The 17,269-nt window shown below is 43.3% G+C and overlaps 1 protein-coding gene across 1 annotated transcript in view; it reads right to left on the bottom strand.

Annotated features, from left to right (window-relative positions):
- The window catches only part of CWC27 (CWC27 spliceosome associated cyclophilin), a 1,312,165-nt gene that overhangs the window by 455,945 nt on the left and 838,951 nt on the right, over window positions 1–17,269 (bottom strand). Inside the window, exon 11 of the mRNA XM_069627345.1 lies at window positions 13,877–13,980. Within this exon, the coding sequence (XP_069483446.1) occupies window positions 13,877–13,980 (104 nt within the window). The remainder of the gene's footprint in view (window positions 1–13,876; window positions 13,981–17,269) is intronic.

The following is a 17,269-nucleotide window of genomic DNA, read 5'->3' as shown; positions in this document are numbered from 1 at the left end:
TTTTAGTTCTTAAAATGCTTCAGTCATCTTGTGTGTCCATATCAGGTCACCGTCTCTCTGTGCTTCCCTGAGCCCACTTTCAAGAGGTCTTGTATATGTACTGTAGTCAAACACCCAGGCTCTGCAGTAATTACAGACGCCCATCAATTGTTGTACCTCTCTTGTGGTACATGGCGGTTGTGTCCTGTAAATGGTTTCTGCTCTCTCTGGGGTTACTTTCCTGCCTTTATGTGATATCAATTGTCCAATGTACAGAACCTCGCTCTGGCAGTATTGCAACTTCGTCTTATCCACTTTGTAACCCTTTTCTGCTAACACAGTCAGTAAGTGTATGAAATCCTCCCTGCATCACTCTTCAGACTTTCTACAGATCAAGATGTCATCTACATACTGAATAATGCTGCTGTCCAAATGTAAGTTGGTCCATTTGGAGTACCCTATTAAAGATGGATGGTGACTCGCAGTACCCTTGAGAAAGTCTAGTCTGTTTCCACTTGGTGTTTCTATATAGAAAAGAGGTCAAGTCCTACGACTGAAGTGGAATAGAAAAGAAGGCATTCTTCGAATTTCTCACAGTGAAGTGGGTAGCTTCAGGAGGAATGCTACACAGTATTGTCGCTGGGTTGGTAACTAGCATAAATTCTGCCTCGATATGGTTTAAAGGACAATGCAGATCCTGAATTAAATGCCATGATCCACCGGTTACCTTCTTCACTGGGTACACCGCTGTGTTACGCTGAGATTCGGATGGTACCAAAATGCCTTGCTCTACTAATGCAGAGACTGTCTAAAAAATGACTTTGACACCCGAGACAAGGGATATTGTTTCGGTCTTGGTAACATTGCCCCTGGCTTGAGTTTGATCGCCTTAAATTTTCCTTCCAGAAATAGTGCTGGAGCGCCAGTCTCTGTGGTACCTCTCTGTAGTGGGTTCCGACACAGTAAGTGATGCTCATATGGAACACTGTCTCAAGGTCCGAATAGTTATCCCAAAACAATTCTTCGTTGACTTACGTCAGTCACGCTGTGCCCTTCTCCCACCACGATTACTATTCTCCATGCCTGTCCTGAGTCATTGGTCCCATGTAGTTCTACTCTCTCTTCTCTCACTATCACCGTCTCTAGTTCTAATGGGAACACTTGTCCTTCCTTTTTATATAAGGGGACCTCTGGTCTAAATAGGAACTCATTAAGTATGCGGAGCAATTTACCTTGGATCCCCGGAAGCCATGCTAATAGTACTTGCACTCCATACTGAAAACTCTGGGTTCACGGGCACCTCCCTCTGTACAGGCGGACCACAAAATGCCTGAGTAAGTTCTTGTGCGTTCATGCACAATATTCCTGGGGTTAGCACACTATCCCTTGCTCACTGAATGAGAATGTCATGTTGAGTCTGCTCTTCATGTTCCTACCCATTATGTTGACTGGTGTCTGGCGGGAATACAATAATGGCACAATAAGGTTGTGCTCTCCTATAAAGACTGGAAGCTCGTCTGTAAAGGGAACCAAATATGTAGCCCCAGAAAATTCTGGTGCATTCATGGCAATGCCTGACATCGGGTATCTCCCCTCCCTAATACAGGACTGAGTTGCTGCTGTATCTACGAGAAAAGAACGTTTTGTCACCTATGGTCACCCTTACATGTGGTTCCTCGTTGGGGTCGGGTGTAACAGATAGAATTGAACACATCAGGTCAGCCTGTGGGCTGTCCTATTGTGGGTACATGGTCATCCCTGTCCTTTCGAAGGGGTTGCCCCCTATCACTGTCGCTCCCCCCAATTTCCTTACGGGAATCTGCAATGTCAAGTCTGTGTGTGTTGTGGCTATAGTATTCTGCGGTGCTGGTGCCTGCGGCCTTGTCTGCAGTGACTGAGCATACCCCTGTGTCCGTGATATGTGTTCCATTAGCTGGTGAAACTGTCCTGATGTCTGTTGCGTTGGTGTAATTTGCGGCACATAGGCCTATGTCAACGTGTGATCTTGGGCATATAAGTGTGATCATTCCGTCTGATGTGCTGGTTGGTGTGTCATCCCTCCATTCTGCTGTGCTCCACACATGTTTCTGCACGTCCCTGATCTGTCACCCATTCTACCGCACGTCCATCATTGTGGTGGACGCCCATCCCCCATCAGTCTCGGCTGTCCTCCGTTAAACCCATCTCCACTCTGCTGCATGGGATATCCGAACCCCACTCCTTGGGGCATCCTTCTTCCTCGTGGCCATTGATTTGACAGCCCCTCTTCCTGCAAAAAGCCCTCCAGCCACCTGTGGTCGGTTCAGTGTTTTGTGTAACTACTCCCTCTCCACTCGTCAACATAGCCCATTCTATCATGTGTTCTGATAACTTCTTCACACTAGTTATGCCTCCTCCTTGTTCCTTTCCTCACATTTGTTTTGCGTGTTTTCTTGCATTAAGTGACAATAATGCACTATAGTCAGCTGAATTTCTGACCAAGGTTTTGCTTCCATTCCTACCGATTTCTTCAGCTGCTTCTGTACCTACTCTGGTAGCCCTTGGCTTATTATAAACTAGAATAATCCCACGGTTCCCTCGTCGCAAGACGCTACCTCTCTTGTATCTACGCAATATACTGAAGTAGCTCTTGGTACTGACGCATTTTGTGTGCATTAATCGCGTTTATGTCAGATATGTCTGAGTACTATACTCAGAGAGCCTGCCGTATGGCTGCTCTGCAGTTGCTGAACGGTGCACCATTGTGTGCCGTATTCTGTGCGGTCAATCCGGGATACCCTGCCCTTTTCTACACGTCATGAGCTACTTTCCCAAGAATGGCTGAAAGCAAGCTCTTCATGTCGCCCACTGATAATGTTGTACCTTCCGTCAGTCTTTCTAGCTCATATATCCACTTCCCCGCTAGTGAAGTCAACAAGGGCAGCTGGCACCTCAGATTATCCTTGTCCATCTGTTGCCACGGTACATACTGTGGTCGTCCTCCACCCTTTTCTAGTAGTACGAACTGTGTCAGCCCGATTTCCCTATCGCATTTCCCCATGTCCTTGGTAACAGAAAAAGCTTCCGTCATACTTGCTCTGTTCCAGCCGGGTAAAGGTCTCAGCCTTTGTGCGTATGGAATACCTTTGTCTGTGCTATGCGATCTAGTCTTGCAACGGTCCAGGTATCCATTGGATCCTAGTTTAATCTCCAGAATGTCTTCCTCTTCGCCCCATGATAGTTCCTGCTCAGGGCTTACTTCCCTGGCTGGGCGGCATGGCCGACTCCCTTCGTCATCATCACTTTCCCTTGCTTCTTCTTTTGAACCTAAAGTCCCCCCACTATCATCACCGTCTTCTCCGCCATCTACGAAATTAAGTCTCCTCAATGGGTTTTCTGTTTCGCTTCCCCATCATTCTGTCCAATGAATTGCTCTCCCCCCTCAATGGAGACCCTGCTACACTCCTACTTGGTTTCGGAGCTGAGACATTATCCCCCCTGCTCCGATACAGTGTCCATATTCTCCTCCGTATTATCTCCTCTTCTTCGTTACTTAACCATGTTGGTTCCATCATAATATCTGCTGTTTGAGGCGCCTTTCTCTGCTCCTTTCCCGTTCCTGTCTTCTGTCCCTTTCTTCTTCTTCTCTCCATCAACGCTCCTTGCCAAGTCTCTCTATTTCTAACTTTCTTCTCTCCCTTTTCACCTGTGACTGCCTCTCTCTTTCTTCCTCTATGTCCTTCTGCCTTTTCCTCTCTCGTCCTTTTCTTTCACTTCTGCCTTCTCCTTGTCCCTTCTCAGTTGCTCTTGCACCTCATTCTCTTTCCTTTCTCTTCTTTCCAGTTCTTCAATTTTCTCTGGCCATTCCCTACTTTCTGCCTCTTTCTTCTTTCGCCACTGAGCTTCTTCTGCTGCTCGTGTGTGGTCATCTGCACTCCTTTCGTCTAGTTTGAGCAATATTTGTCCAATAACACCATCACTTCCTTATCCCTGCTATGTTCTGGTGTCCCTTTGTCATTTTTCATCAATTTCACTTGTAATTCACTGCGCTCTTTGCATTCTTCCCCTATAGCGCCTATGCTCTCATTCACTTGCTAAGTGTGTCTTGCTGCTTTACTCGGATGGTGCATAAACCGGATTAGTATACCCTGCTGCTGCCTTTAGTTCCTTCAAGGGGTAAAATCCTTCCAATTCTGTAAGAGTCTGTGGTTGGCAGAAGAGGAGGAGCTGTGGTTGCTTAGCTCCGAGCATCCTGCTGGCTTAGCATCCACTCTTTCTTGGGCGGGTCCTCTTCCTTGTCCTCAAACATTTTACAGAATTCTAGTATGGCCAACCCTTTACTAAATGGTTCCACCTTTATATTCGGCATGTAAATACATGGACATATGTTGCTGCACAACTTTGGAGGGACTGCCCTCCCGGGGTCATGGCTTTGCCATTTTGGCCACTGTATTGCAAGTCCATTCCACGCTATACTTGAGTATCTTATCTTGATACTGCAGAAGAGACTTGCACAAGTGCTTCAGGGGTGTACCATGCCGGCACATCCCTTTCGGACTGTCGGTACTTACTTGACCTGAAATCGATTTTGCAACACAGTTCAGATATTTTCACATTTGCCATCAATGCTCAATCGGCTCTCTCAAAGCCACAGAAACCTCCAACAGACTCTCCAGCTCATCGCCCTCAACAAGAGCATGCTCTGCGCACCACCCACACTGTGTTCTCCGCCAACCTATCATTGTTTTATGTGCTCACCGAGCTTCGCTCAAAACGGCACAATCCTCTATGACAACCCGAGCATCATATCGCCATGTTAAAAGCCATCATGTTTTTTTTTTCTTTTGAACTCTGCTATCGCCACACCTTTGTCCCACTTTGGGTTTTCACTTCCAAAATAACTCTCTGTATCTTATGTGCCAGCCATATATGTGAAGTCAAGCTAATGGGAAAAGGTATCAATGCTTCAAATGTGCTCTTCCAAATCTGGCAGTACTCCAAAACACAACAAAACAAAAACCATAACATATATATGTATATACGGCCGTCTTTCTGTCCTTCAACTACAGGGAATATGCTACAAATATGTGGTTCTTCTTCTATACCGTCGCATAAGAATACATCTCTGTGAGATGACTTAAGAAACCACCTTCCCGCGAACTAAGGGAGCTGAGCTACGCTATCACCTAGATACAGGAATTCCAAATACACATCATCTGCAACTGAGATATCTGCCTAGACAGGTATCCTTTTTATTTTATTTCCTTATTTTTCTTCCATAAACAAAGCTAATGCCTAGAGCACAGGAACCCTTTGTCTTTTTATTTTTTCATCCGTAACCTTAAGCTAAACACCTGGAAACAGGTGATCTCCACAAATTTAAAAAACAGCAAACAAACACCAGCTTTTCCCTCCCCACTGTTTGTGTTGTGGCTGAGCCTATACTTACACTCGGCGGATCTGCATAAGACCTTGGACACCGCCTTTCTCTCTAATCTGCCAGTTTGCCGTCCAGTCTACTTGGCGTCAGATGGGAAATGGGCAGGAAATTCTCCAAAGCCTGCTCCTGACCTCTCAACTTTCCAGATGTGGTCTTCAATCCGGTCGTCGTGGGTAATGATGCAGCGCTAAGGGGATTGCAGCGGGATAAGGTGGTCTTATTGCTGAGAGATCTTAGCAAACCATCCTCTGCTATCACCTGTAATGGCGGCCAGGGGACTAATAAAAGCCTCCTGATTTACATGCAAGAGGAACTGGAACATGAGATTCCCCTGTGCCAAGAACAGAAGATCCAGCCACAACACAAAGTTAAACAGTCTTTATTACAGATTCAATTGACAGGGATTGCAGCATGAACAACAGAACATTCTTCACACACTCAGTGTCTAGGTGGTTGTCATCTGGTTTTGTTCACAAATGATGTTGCAATAGTGAGGTAACCTCCCAAAAACCTAACAGGGGACGGGATTGGTTAATGAGGTGGGCTATATATATAGATCATATAATGGGTTAGTACATTTATTGGACAAACCATATCTGGTGGCACCTCCTGAAACGACCTCCGAAAGTATCAAATTTAGTGTTACATTAGTAAAAGGTGGTTGGCCACTTCAACATAGTGTAAGCTCATCGGAGTAGGTGAATAGGGATTGGACAGACAGGGTCCTCTCAGCTTTGGAGCCTTGGACAGACACCAGGTTGAGTGTGATAACTCAAGGTAGTGTGAACGATCCCGAAGCTTCTGGTGTTCCTACTAAGTTACGTTCTCCGATCTAAGTCGCGAGACAGAACATTTGCCTTTGAACCTGTGTTACATTTGAATCCCACTGCCTTCAACTCCATGGGAATAGGCATCATTTTCTAGCCAAATGAATAGGCACTGTGGCAAGTGCAAGTCACGTGTGTAGGGACCATGAAATGGAGCCTCACTGTCTGTAATTATTAGAATTTTAGCTTGCGTTTCTTGCAAGTGCTCGGTCCCTCTGCTTATCTGGAAACGGCACTTGTCTCTGTGTCCTTGGCTATCTGTGCACAGTGATTGCACTGGAAGCCTATCCCGTCAGCCGTGGCTGGATCAGCCTGGCTTTCTCTGCCTCTCAAAATCTCAAAGCTTCTCTCATTCATTCCAATGCACCTGTGGCTTCCATCTTGATTTGCATGGCCGTCCTCATTAAATGCATTAAGCATCAGTAAGCTGTTTATATGTGTTCTCGTGCGTCTTCCGGTTTCGTGCTCAGCAAAAGAGTATATGTGCACGTCAGTCCTATAGCTATGTGAATCATTGATTCCTTCGTGTCGAACTGTAATAAACTAAAATGTCTACGTAACTTCATACATGGATGCATATGTACTTCATGTCTAACGTATCTATGTAGTGAGGTCAGTCGTGACGTCATCTGCTTCATGTAACTACAGTCAGTCGACTTGCTTTATTGATTACTTGCTAGTCTCTTCTGTAACATCATCTTGATATGGTCTCAATGGCTGTCTGAGCAAATAACGTGTCTCAAACTTGCGATACATCAATGATGCAGGAGAGGGGTGCTACGAGTAATGTACATCTCTCGTTTCTCTGTGGAAGGGCTGAGATCGGGATGGGTGTAACAAGGGCGATGTTTAGATCCCTCTATGCACTTGCCATACAATAATCTGCATCACCTAACACACATGAAAGAAATCAGATACAGTTCAACAGCAAAACCACAAACACACCCATCCTGTAAGCACAAGCTACAGGTGGCTTTCCCAGAACAAAATGTATCCCCGATAACCACGAGCGAACAAGGAGAGGAGTATAATGCCCAATCTCAAATCCATGTTCTGGATTAAACTTGCCCCACATCACAATACTAATAGCAAGATCCAACAAAATAAATGATGTACTGTGCAACACACCCACACACGCACGCTATTTGTACAGGTAAATGAAACCATTCAGTAACATTATTATATATGACAATATGCACGAAAGGTATGCAAAGATCAATCATGCATCCATGCTCTGGTGCAGCCTGCCCCCACATAACTGCACTACTTAAATAGCCATTGCTCATGCCACTGCGAGGTGACTGAATAGTATAGATTCAAAACCAGTTCCTGGTTAAGGATCCCAAATGGTTTGCAAATTTACCCCCATAATAGCAGCAGTTAGGCTCTGGGCAAATATTAAGGAAGAACTGGACAGTAAATAACTGAAGTGAATGAAAATCATCCAAATGAATTAAATGATGGCCGTTTTCATGAATGCATATTTATTGTATCAAGCATGTAGGTAGATATGGGTTAGCTACGATTTGGAATGTTATTATTTCAATGTTTTAAAGGTATAATGTACTGATTTCTCTGTTTATTTCATATGATATCTATCACACAAAGCTTCTTCTCAGAGAGTGACACTGAGGTTAGTAAGTCAGACACAGGAGCTTGCCCAGGTGTGCACGGTCATTACCAAAATAGCATGCATGCAACTTATCATACATAGATCTCAATCTAGAAAATGCATCATACTGCTGGTGTGCACACTTTCACCAGTAGAAAGGCCAACGACATCACCAGCCACCAACGGTAGCATTCCAAGACTGTATATGCGATTACAGCAAATCCTCAGCCACGCCACAGTATTCTTGCACACTGCACACAAACCATCCTCACTATATAGGTCAGTGAGTAGTCGTCATCACTGTATACCGGATGACAGGGAAACCCAATAGCCACGCTTCAGAATGCGTCACACAGCTTTACTTCCAACCACATCTCCTAACTAAAATGGAAAATATACCATAGCACTTATAACTAAACAGTGAATCCTCAAATCCAGCACTCGCTGACACCACACCCAAATACATTACCTTTCACGATACCGCAAATCCATGTTTCAATGTGCTGTTTAGGAAGGCGTACACCTGTGATGTACATATGTCAAACACAGTTCAACACTATATTGATGCCACACATTGTAATAAACACAACAATGCATTACATGCAAATATCTAACGCGCACACTCATAAGGCATACTTAACACAAATCTGTAAAAAAAAATCCGTCACAGCTGCACTGTGCATAGAGATACATACCAATACTGTACACCATGCTTGCCTCGATGGGGCTTTAGTGCACAGTTCTTATGAGAGAAAAGGGCCCTACTAACTCTACGTCCTAAGTGGCTGGTGCTTCACCGGGAAAGGGACCCCGACAACGCTTTGCCTTCGCAGCTGCCTGCTCTGCCTCTTCACTTCCGTCTACCAACAGGTGAGGTGAAGGAACCGACAGAAGCCTGCCACTCAGTCAAGCCGGAGATTACATCCTTGTAAAGAGTTATCAACAGAAGTCTGCATTGGCAACCGGGTGGCGTGGACCTTTCCAGGTGAATATTGAAGTCTGGCGCTTGGATTGGTGTGTGCTAACTGCGTAACTGCAACCCTTACAAGCTCAGGAAGTGGATAAAACCTTAGTGCAGAGCGCCCAGAGTAAGTGCACGATAAGTGCTCTTGCTGGCTGCGTTTGAAACTCTCGGCTCTGGTGGAAACATTTGCTGTGTGGATTTTGAGTACTGACTTCTAAGTGCCCAGATGCCCTAGGGTTAGGTGTGCTCTACAAATGTCTAAATAAATAAGTGAAACATCTTTCAAACTACCTTTTTATACAGTTACATTTTGATATTGTGGGGGGTTATTCCTTCTTTCTGGTGTTCTGTGGTTTGCTCCTCCCGAATTGAGAATGGTTATTAGCTCTTAACATGACAGTTTGTACTCAAAGGAATCAGCTAAGGAGCGTGAACCGCAAATAAGCTGCTAAACCCTATGCAACGGCTAAATCTGGTGGCACCATATCTCTAGTTTTTCCCTCTTGTGAGCTGGCTAACCACCTGTGCTCTGACTAGGAACGAGCAATGGATCACATGGCTCATGCGGGAAAAATAACTGCTTTATTTCCAATTCAGGAAGAAAAGATAGTTATGTCGTCACCCAACAACGTTTGTGGCAAGAAAGGGTCAATACTGATTCCCTCAATTGATAGCAACCATTCTCTCTTGAATCTATGTTGCTCGTTCATTGAGAATCATTAGGTGGCCATGGCTCTATCGCTCCATCTTTTATTATGCCGCTTACAAATGAAGAAGTGATCTCGTCATTAGATGTACAGAGACTATCAAAATCCGTGGATTTAAACAAACACTGAGGATAGGATACATGGTACAGAGACAGGGAATATATTTAATGTTACTAATGTCTCATTCTCAGAACTCTCGGATTTAGCTGCCACAGTAAAAGCTTTATTTCTATTATGCTCCAAGATTGCTGCCAAACCAATAGAGCAAATGTTTGATGTGAGCCGAATTGTAGATAATATTTTAGGGAATAGTGGCATTGCTGCTGAGAACGATCTTATTACATACACATGTTGCTAATCCTCACACTATAAAAGCCCTCTCCCCCCGATTATTTAATCATACTGGATATGATGAGCAACTCTGCTGCTGCACAATGTGAGGAGCTAAATAATATCAGATTTAGCTCTTCTGTGGCTCCTGTCAACACAAAACCCTCAGTAGCATCTTTAGCGTAGATGCAATAAAAAGCATCTACGGAGGCAAATAAAGCAGCGGCAGTGTAGATTACCAAAAACTAGTGCTAAAGATCACAAAGCTCCACCTGCCGATACTCAGGTCATACGTCTAAAGAAAATCTAATACAAAAAGATATGGTATTAAATACTAAAAACATAAATCATAAACATGGTCCCATGGATCAGTGGCTTGTTTCGACATGAACTAGACCAAGAGCTCCCTCCCGTACTGAGGTTACGATAGTCGAAGCAACATATCCATCAGACCTCTCGTCAGTATTTTAATACCTCTAGAGAGGAGATAAAAATGATGAAACAGAGGCTTCTATTGTTAAATTGCAGCAAATCGATGCAGAAAAGAAGCTTCTTGGCCCTGTAGAAAAGCTGAATAAGTTTAATGTTTAACCAAAAATTAAAATCTTGGAACCTTTGGGCTATGGTGGTTAGTCCATATATAAACAGAAATAGGGTGATTGAGGTATTTTACGCATAATAGCAATTAGCAGTAATTACATCTAGCAATATCTTTTTTATTGAACTTCCTGATTTAGATAATCAACCCAATTGAGTAGTAGTTAATTTTACCTCGCCTCTGTTTGTGGACTTTATACTATTGTATGATGAAGAGCTTACTAGAATGGAACTTGAAGCGACTCATCTTCCGACAATCGAGGCAGACCTTGAGGTGGACGGTTCTTGGAATTTAAAACATGAGAACAAATTAAAGATAGTAAAGTCTGATCTTGGCCATGAAATTGGTCAATTGAAATCTAAATTGAATACCTTTAAAGCAGCCTTAACTTAGGGAAACAGGAATGCATTCAGGAAAGGAACGTCCCAAAGTAATTGAATTGAGAGCTGTACTCAGGGGGACTGTTCACCTAAAAGAGGTCTACAGGAGACTTGGCTGGCAAGCTCCTGTAATACAGATGGCTATACACTTATACAGAGAATGGCTACTGAAGGTCCAACAGTGAGACCTTTCCGGCGGTCTGTTAATTAAGCAATAGAACCAGAGAAAGGGGTGGGGGGCATTACCTCTCTGGTAATACCCCAGGGCATCAGTTACAAGCCCAAGCGAAGCGAGGGCTTTAACAGAATATCTACCTCATTGGCAAGATAATAATGCGGTTGCAGTGATCATCTCTAAGGTTGAGGAGAAACAGAAATTCAATTTTTTTATGTTTTATTTAATATAAATTGGTTGAAATATTCAATCTTACACATATGGAAAACAAAAGATAACAAACAAGCAATTATTTCAAAATTCAAAATGACAATACAATCACAATAAAATCATAATTTGTGTTCAGTGCGTGCCCTACTGGGCGGGTCTCAGAGTGCCTAATCCTTCACCTTCTCATCTCACACCACTGCCACACTCGTCCTACCTTTTCTCTTTCCCTTCCTACCTGTTTTTCCTCTCCCTTCCCTCTTTCCTGTGTCCCCATCTATACTCATCATAGTCTCAAAAATGTCAATGCTTCCTCCTTTCGACTCTATATACATCCATACCATCACTCTTACTTTTCACTCTCATCTCCTAACAATGCTTTCATCTCTCGTAATTCCTCACTTATTTCTACCCTTGATTTCTTGTACCACCTTCTACCTTTTTCAACCTACCACAAAATTTGCTTTTCCCACAGATTCAATCTTTGAGCTCTTCCCGCCTACACGCAGAACTTCAATAGAGGAAATCTCAAACCACTCCTGATCACCTCTAATTTTCATCTCTTCATTGTTCCTATGATGCTGAACTTGAAGCGGTCAAAAATCTATACTTCGATTCGGAGATGGATTTAATTAGGTTGATTATTCTCACCTCCTCTCCCCGACCCTTCCGCTCTCTCCTCTTCAGGTTCTCCAATTATGTTCTGCTCTCTCTTCCCTTTCTGCCCCTTCTCCCTCAACCAACCTCTCCACCTCTTTCCCATACTCAATCTTTATAATCTGTTCTTCCCCCTGTTCTCAACCAAAACAATGTACCCTCGCTTATCCCGCACCTGACTGTGCTTCTAAACTGTTCCCTTACCTGCGCTGCTTCCCTCAGCATTTAAACATTGTATTATCAACCCTATTCTGAAAATACAGAATACGTCCTATTTCCCATTTCTCTTTTCTATCAAAACTCCTTGAACATGTGGTCTATTATCAACTCTCTCACTACCTTAACCAACATTCTCTTCTTACTATCCAGCAATCTGGCTTTCGCCCCATGCCCTCTACCAAAACTGCACTTTTTTATGTCTCCAACTCAACACTCTGTTCACCACTACAAACATTCATCCATTCTGACTTAACTTGATCGTTATGCCACCTTTGATACTGCTGACCACCCTTCTCTTACAACATTTTCTGCTATGGGATTCTACACCAGTGCCTTACACTGGTTCTCTTATTATCATTCACTTTCTGTCTCTTGGGCTGGCACTCACTCGCCCCGACTCCCTCTCCAGTTCAGCTTTCTGCAAGGCTTTGTTCTCGGACCATTTTTCTTTTCTCTCTGTACCTCTCCTCTCTCTTTGTGGTTGGGAGGCCCGGAGGCAGTGCAAGGGCAACTGGACATTCAGGAGCCTGGACCGAAGTTCACTGTGCGGCCAGGTGACCAGTGTACGGAGCAGACAGGGGTATCCGAAAGGGAGAGAGAAAGCAGTAGCGAAAAGGAGTGTCTTGGGAGTGTCTTGAGTTGCTTCGGGAAGGTCCTGCTCAGGTTTGAGAGAGGCAGGGAGGCTGTTCCAGAAGGAGGCCTCAACTAAGGACAGAGATTTACCCCCACTCTCTGCCTGGAGAAGCGTCTGACCCTTAGAGATGGAATTGGATGAGCGGATGGCTTGTGAAGGAAGATGGAAATATCTGCTACTCTTAAAAAGGGCAATTTCTCAAGTTCCCACATGTTAAACTTTGCTGAACAAGAATCAATACACCCAAAACAACCCAACCCCATTTCAAGATGCAAACATGTCATATCATTTCATATTGACTAGTTGAAGATTTTGATTTCCCAGTACTGCTACAATTCAAATACCTTTTGGAAATCAAGCAAATAACCTACCAATTTAATTGCGGCATGCCCCTCAAATACAGAATTTCACATTATTCTAACTGTGCACACATTAAATTCACAAATGTCACCATTAACATTTGAAAATTGTAAGGAATGTCATAGGAGATTCTGGCCCCAATACGGAGGTCGACCTTAAAAAGGAAAAGAGCCAATGTGAGGCATTGACAATCACATAGTACACCCAATTATTCTCGTACACAAGGCAGTAAATATGAATTATATGTCCTATTTTACACACCTATTAATTAAATGCAAAGTTGAAGCACCAAGCTCATGCAGACAACTGAAGAAAATATGCAGACATTTCTGAAAGGCTTGTGTTGCCGTTGTACAATACAGAAGAATGATGGGCTGGAGGGTTGCACAGAGCAATGGCAGAGGTTCAGATTCATTCTAAACCTTCCAGGCCATCACCTCTTGTGTTGTACAATACAGAAGTAACATAGTACTGCTGTAAAAAATTGAATGTGGAGTAAAATAACGATAATTATGCAGAAACGCTCATTGAAGGAAACAATCCTTAAAATTACACCAATAAATCTAATTACTATCTTTGAGGTGCCATGTTCTTGCTGCCTTTAGAGTCAAGTCGCAACAAAGACATCAAGGACTTGCACACTACACGGTGCACAGGTAGAATGGCAATCCCAAGCCCTGGGCCTACACCAAATGAGCAGAAATTGATTCACTGTAATAAATTAAAGTCTCTTTCTAACACCACATTTTAGAAGCACAAAACTAAATTTATATTTAAAAAGAACAAATCATTGAAATAAGACAATTACCTTCAACTTTGTCTTCCATTTGTTGTGCAACATTTTCGTCTTTCCTTTGTTTTGCAGCAATGAGTTCGCGTTTCAGCTGACGGGCTTCTTTACGCAGTTCCTCACTGAAAAGGACATAGTATTTCCATGATAATTCAATTTACAGCGAATAATGTGGTGGTATTAATAAAGGTACAGTCTCTCTGCAAATAGATCAAGCAATACACACACTACACAAATCTTAATTACGAACCTGTATAAATAAAGGAACGGGCTAGTAGGAATGGGAGTAGGGGGGCATCCAGTGCTTTATTGCCTTCGTCATTGAATACAGGACAACACAATGTGCCAACTTCGAGCAGTTTAGGATCTATTTCCAGATCTGAACAAAAGTCTCTTTTTCCCTTAACAGTGACATGGCACATTTGCCAAGGTCGTTAGAGGGGCCCTCTCTTCTAATCATTCCAGTTCAGACCATGATTTCCAATATTTATGTATTGTTTGCTTCTAAACAAGAATGGGTTTAGAAATGCAAAGAATTTACAATTTCACCTCAATACCTAGAGGATAAAGGTTGATGGTACAAATATATCTATTTGGTAATAGAAGTATGTGCATTACCAAGACAACTTGCTCAATCTATATATTTCTACTAGGTTTTCAATGTTGGCCACTGTACTAGATCGGAAGGTGTGATTGCCTGGATGTTGGAGGTATGTACAGCTTGCGCATCATTCACTGGGTGCACTGGGACAAGCATCCTAAATCCCGAAGCATTCGCTTAAACGTCTAAGAAATCCTGAGGGCTGTAAAGTTGGCTAAAGAGACATGTTTTATATGTACATCTTACACTGAATAAACTTATGCAAAGCCTTACATTTGTTTATTGGTAATTTATAACGTGCTTACTACAATACAATCGCTTGGAAGCCTGAGAAAGGTGTGCAGTGGGGGTGGTGGGGCAACAGATAGGGATGAGGAAGATCTTTCACAGCACAGCCTTGGAAATGTCCAATCAAAAAGTGAGGAGGGAAAGGAGGGAGGCGAAGTGCTGGAAACAGATAAAGTAAGCGTGGCAGAGCTAATAAATGCAAGGACCCATGTGCATAGAGTGGACGTTGTAATAATTAGTTCAATTAGATCAGAAGTGCAAAGTCACAGCAGCCAGTCAGTAGTCAAAGGCTTTCTTAAAGGGTACGGTTTGAGGTTTTCATGGACGATTCTTGACTTCTGAGTGATGGGAATGTTGTGCCAGAGCAAAGGGCCAGCCACTGCAATCGCCTTCCGCCAGATACATTTTATGGCTAATTGGAGCACACATATTTACAAACACTGCTGAACTAACAAGTCGATGTCCACCTGTTATAAATCTTTATTTAGACCTCGTTAAATGGCAACATAGTGCTATACGTGATTTGTAGCAGAGTAAGATGGCTGCGAAGGCTGATCAACCTCCCCAGATTCCTATAAGTCAATGGTTTCCAACTGGGCGCAGGACGGATTCAACCATTCATCATACTGGGTTTAATAAATTAAGTACCATTGGGTTGAACAATGTTATATTGCAAAGGCTCAATGGCAATTTGGTTCATGCTGTCAGTTTATTAAATACTTACTATTATTCATGCATAAAAAAAACTCTGAGGATGCGTAGACTAGGGCATCAAACTGATTATCGATGTGTAATATTCACATGAAAATAGGTACATTTCAAAACAAACTATTTATGGCAATGTTAAACATGGTTTCAAATATATTTGCACGTGTTACATTTTTATACAGAACGATCGATACTACATAAACAGGTTTCTCTTGTTTTAAGCTTTTAAAATGTATATTCCAGCCTCCCTTTTGTAGCAGTATTGTGCTTTTCAAATTTCTAACAATGGATACCCTGTCCATCCCTAGTGCTTGAATTATACCCAATCGGTCTGAAAAGGTGTACACCGTCGTTAATGTTCATTTAACAGTAATATATCTGGGCCATTGTTCCATCCTAACTTACAGCACAGATTCATTCTTTCCATAACCACCCAACAATCAGGACAATCTGTTGTAGTTAGCCATCACCTTCGATTAATAGCTGTTCTACCCTTATGATTCCAGCGTTCACCATTTCTCCCAATACAGATCTATACTGTTCACATTGTTTTATATGTTGCTCCAGGTTGCAGTCGGTAGACAAGAATGTGTTTTTTTTATTGTTTAAAGCTCAGATCTAGCTCATGAGCAGCAGAGCGCTCTACAGGGTGGGCATAGCCAGCACTTGGGCCGGCGTCTTAATTGTAGCGCGGTACTGTGAGTCGGTGTGTGCATCCACTGGGATGAGTACTTGGTTAGGTGTTGTTGAAAAAGCCACAATTTGTGGGGGCATTCCTAGCTGATACCGGGACCGAATTCCAGAGGGTTGGTGCGTGACAAAAGAAGGATGGTTTACGGGTCCTCTCTTTGCAGAGAAGTTGTGTTACGAGCCGTTTGGTCGATTTAATGCACAAGGAATGCGTGCCACCAGATATGTGGAGATTAGCCACCAGGTACGCTTGTGTGCTACCCGTGACTGCTTTGTAGATGAAACATGCAGTCCTGAACAGTATTCACATAAGACAGGGATGATTCATTCACATTTCTATGCACCCATAATAAGACATGCTGTGTTGGACTGTTTTTAAGGGAGCCATGTGAACGTTTGGGAGCCCCGTCAGGAGGGCATTCCCCGTCAATGTGCAAGACCCCAAGAGCTTTCACTACAGTCTGGATATCTTGCGGCGAGATGAAGGGTTTGAGCTTGTGGAAGGTGGGGGTTTGGAGCCAGGTCGTTTGTGCCTTCTTGTTTATGGGTTTCAGGAACGGCAAGCTGCTGTAAATGAAGAAACCTAAGGATTTTGATGAACCAGAGAGTTGCGGATCAAACCCTTCTAAGCACATTTCAATGAGCTATTGTTGCACAAGTTGTTGTTTAGTAGGGGTACTGATGAGGATGAATTCAGTCTTGAAGGGGTTAGGTTTGAGGCAGGCAGTCAACATCCAGGACTGGATGATGGTTAGGTAATCGCAGAGACAACTGATGTCTCATGGCCTTTTTAACTCTCATGTACAACTGAGTAGCATCTGCACATTGGCGGATGACTATATTGGGATCTTTGAGGAGTGTGCCCAGTGGCTCCATCTAAAGGCTAAGAAGTATTCATGAGAGGATGGTGCCCTGGGGGACTGCAGGAGACTGGGAGAGGGTTAGAATGCAATGTGCCCATCTTGACAGCCTAGTGTCTGCCACAGAGGTAGGAGGTAAAACAATTCAGGACAATACCAGAGAATCTCATTGTGTCGACAAGGAGGTAGGAGGATACAGTGGTCGATGGTGCCGAATGCAGCAGAGAGATCAGGGAGTATGAGGAGATATGAGTCGCCCTAAGC

Source organism: Ambystoma mexicanum, chromosome 6p (assembly GCF_040938575.1).
Source record: "Ambystoma mexicanum isolate Mex_15411 chromosome 6p, UKY_AmexF1_1, whole genome shotgun sequence".
NCBI lineage: Eukaryota > Metazoa > Chordata > Amphibia > Caudata > Ambystomatidae > Ambystoma > Ambystoma mexicanum.
Note: the sequence above shows the minus strand (reverse complement) of the source record. Positions and strands in the feature narration are given on the sequence as shown.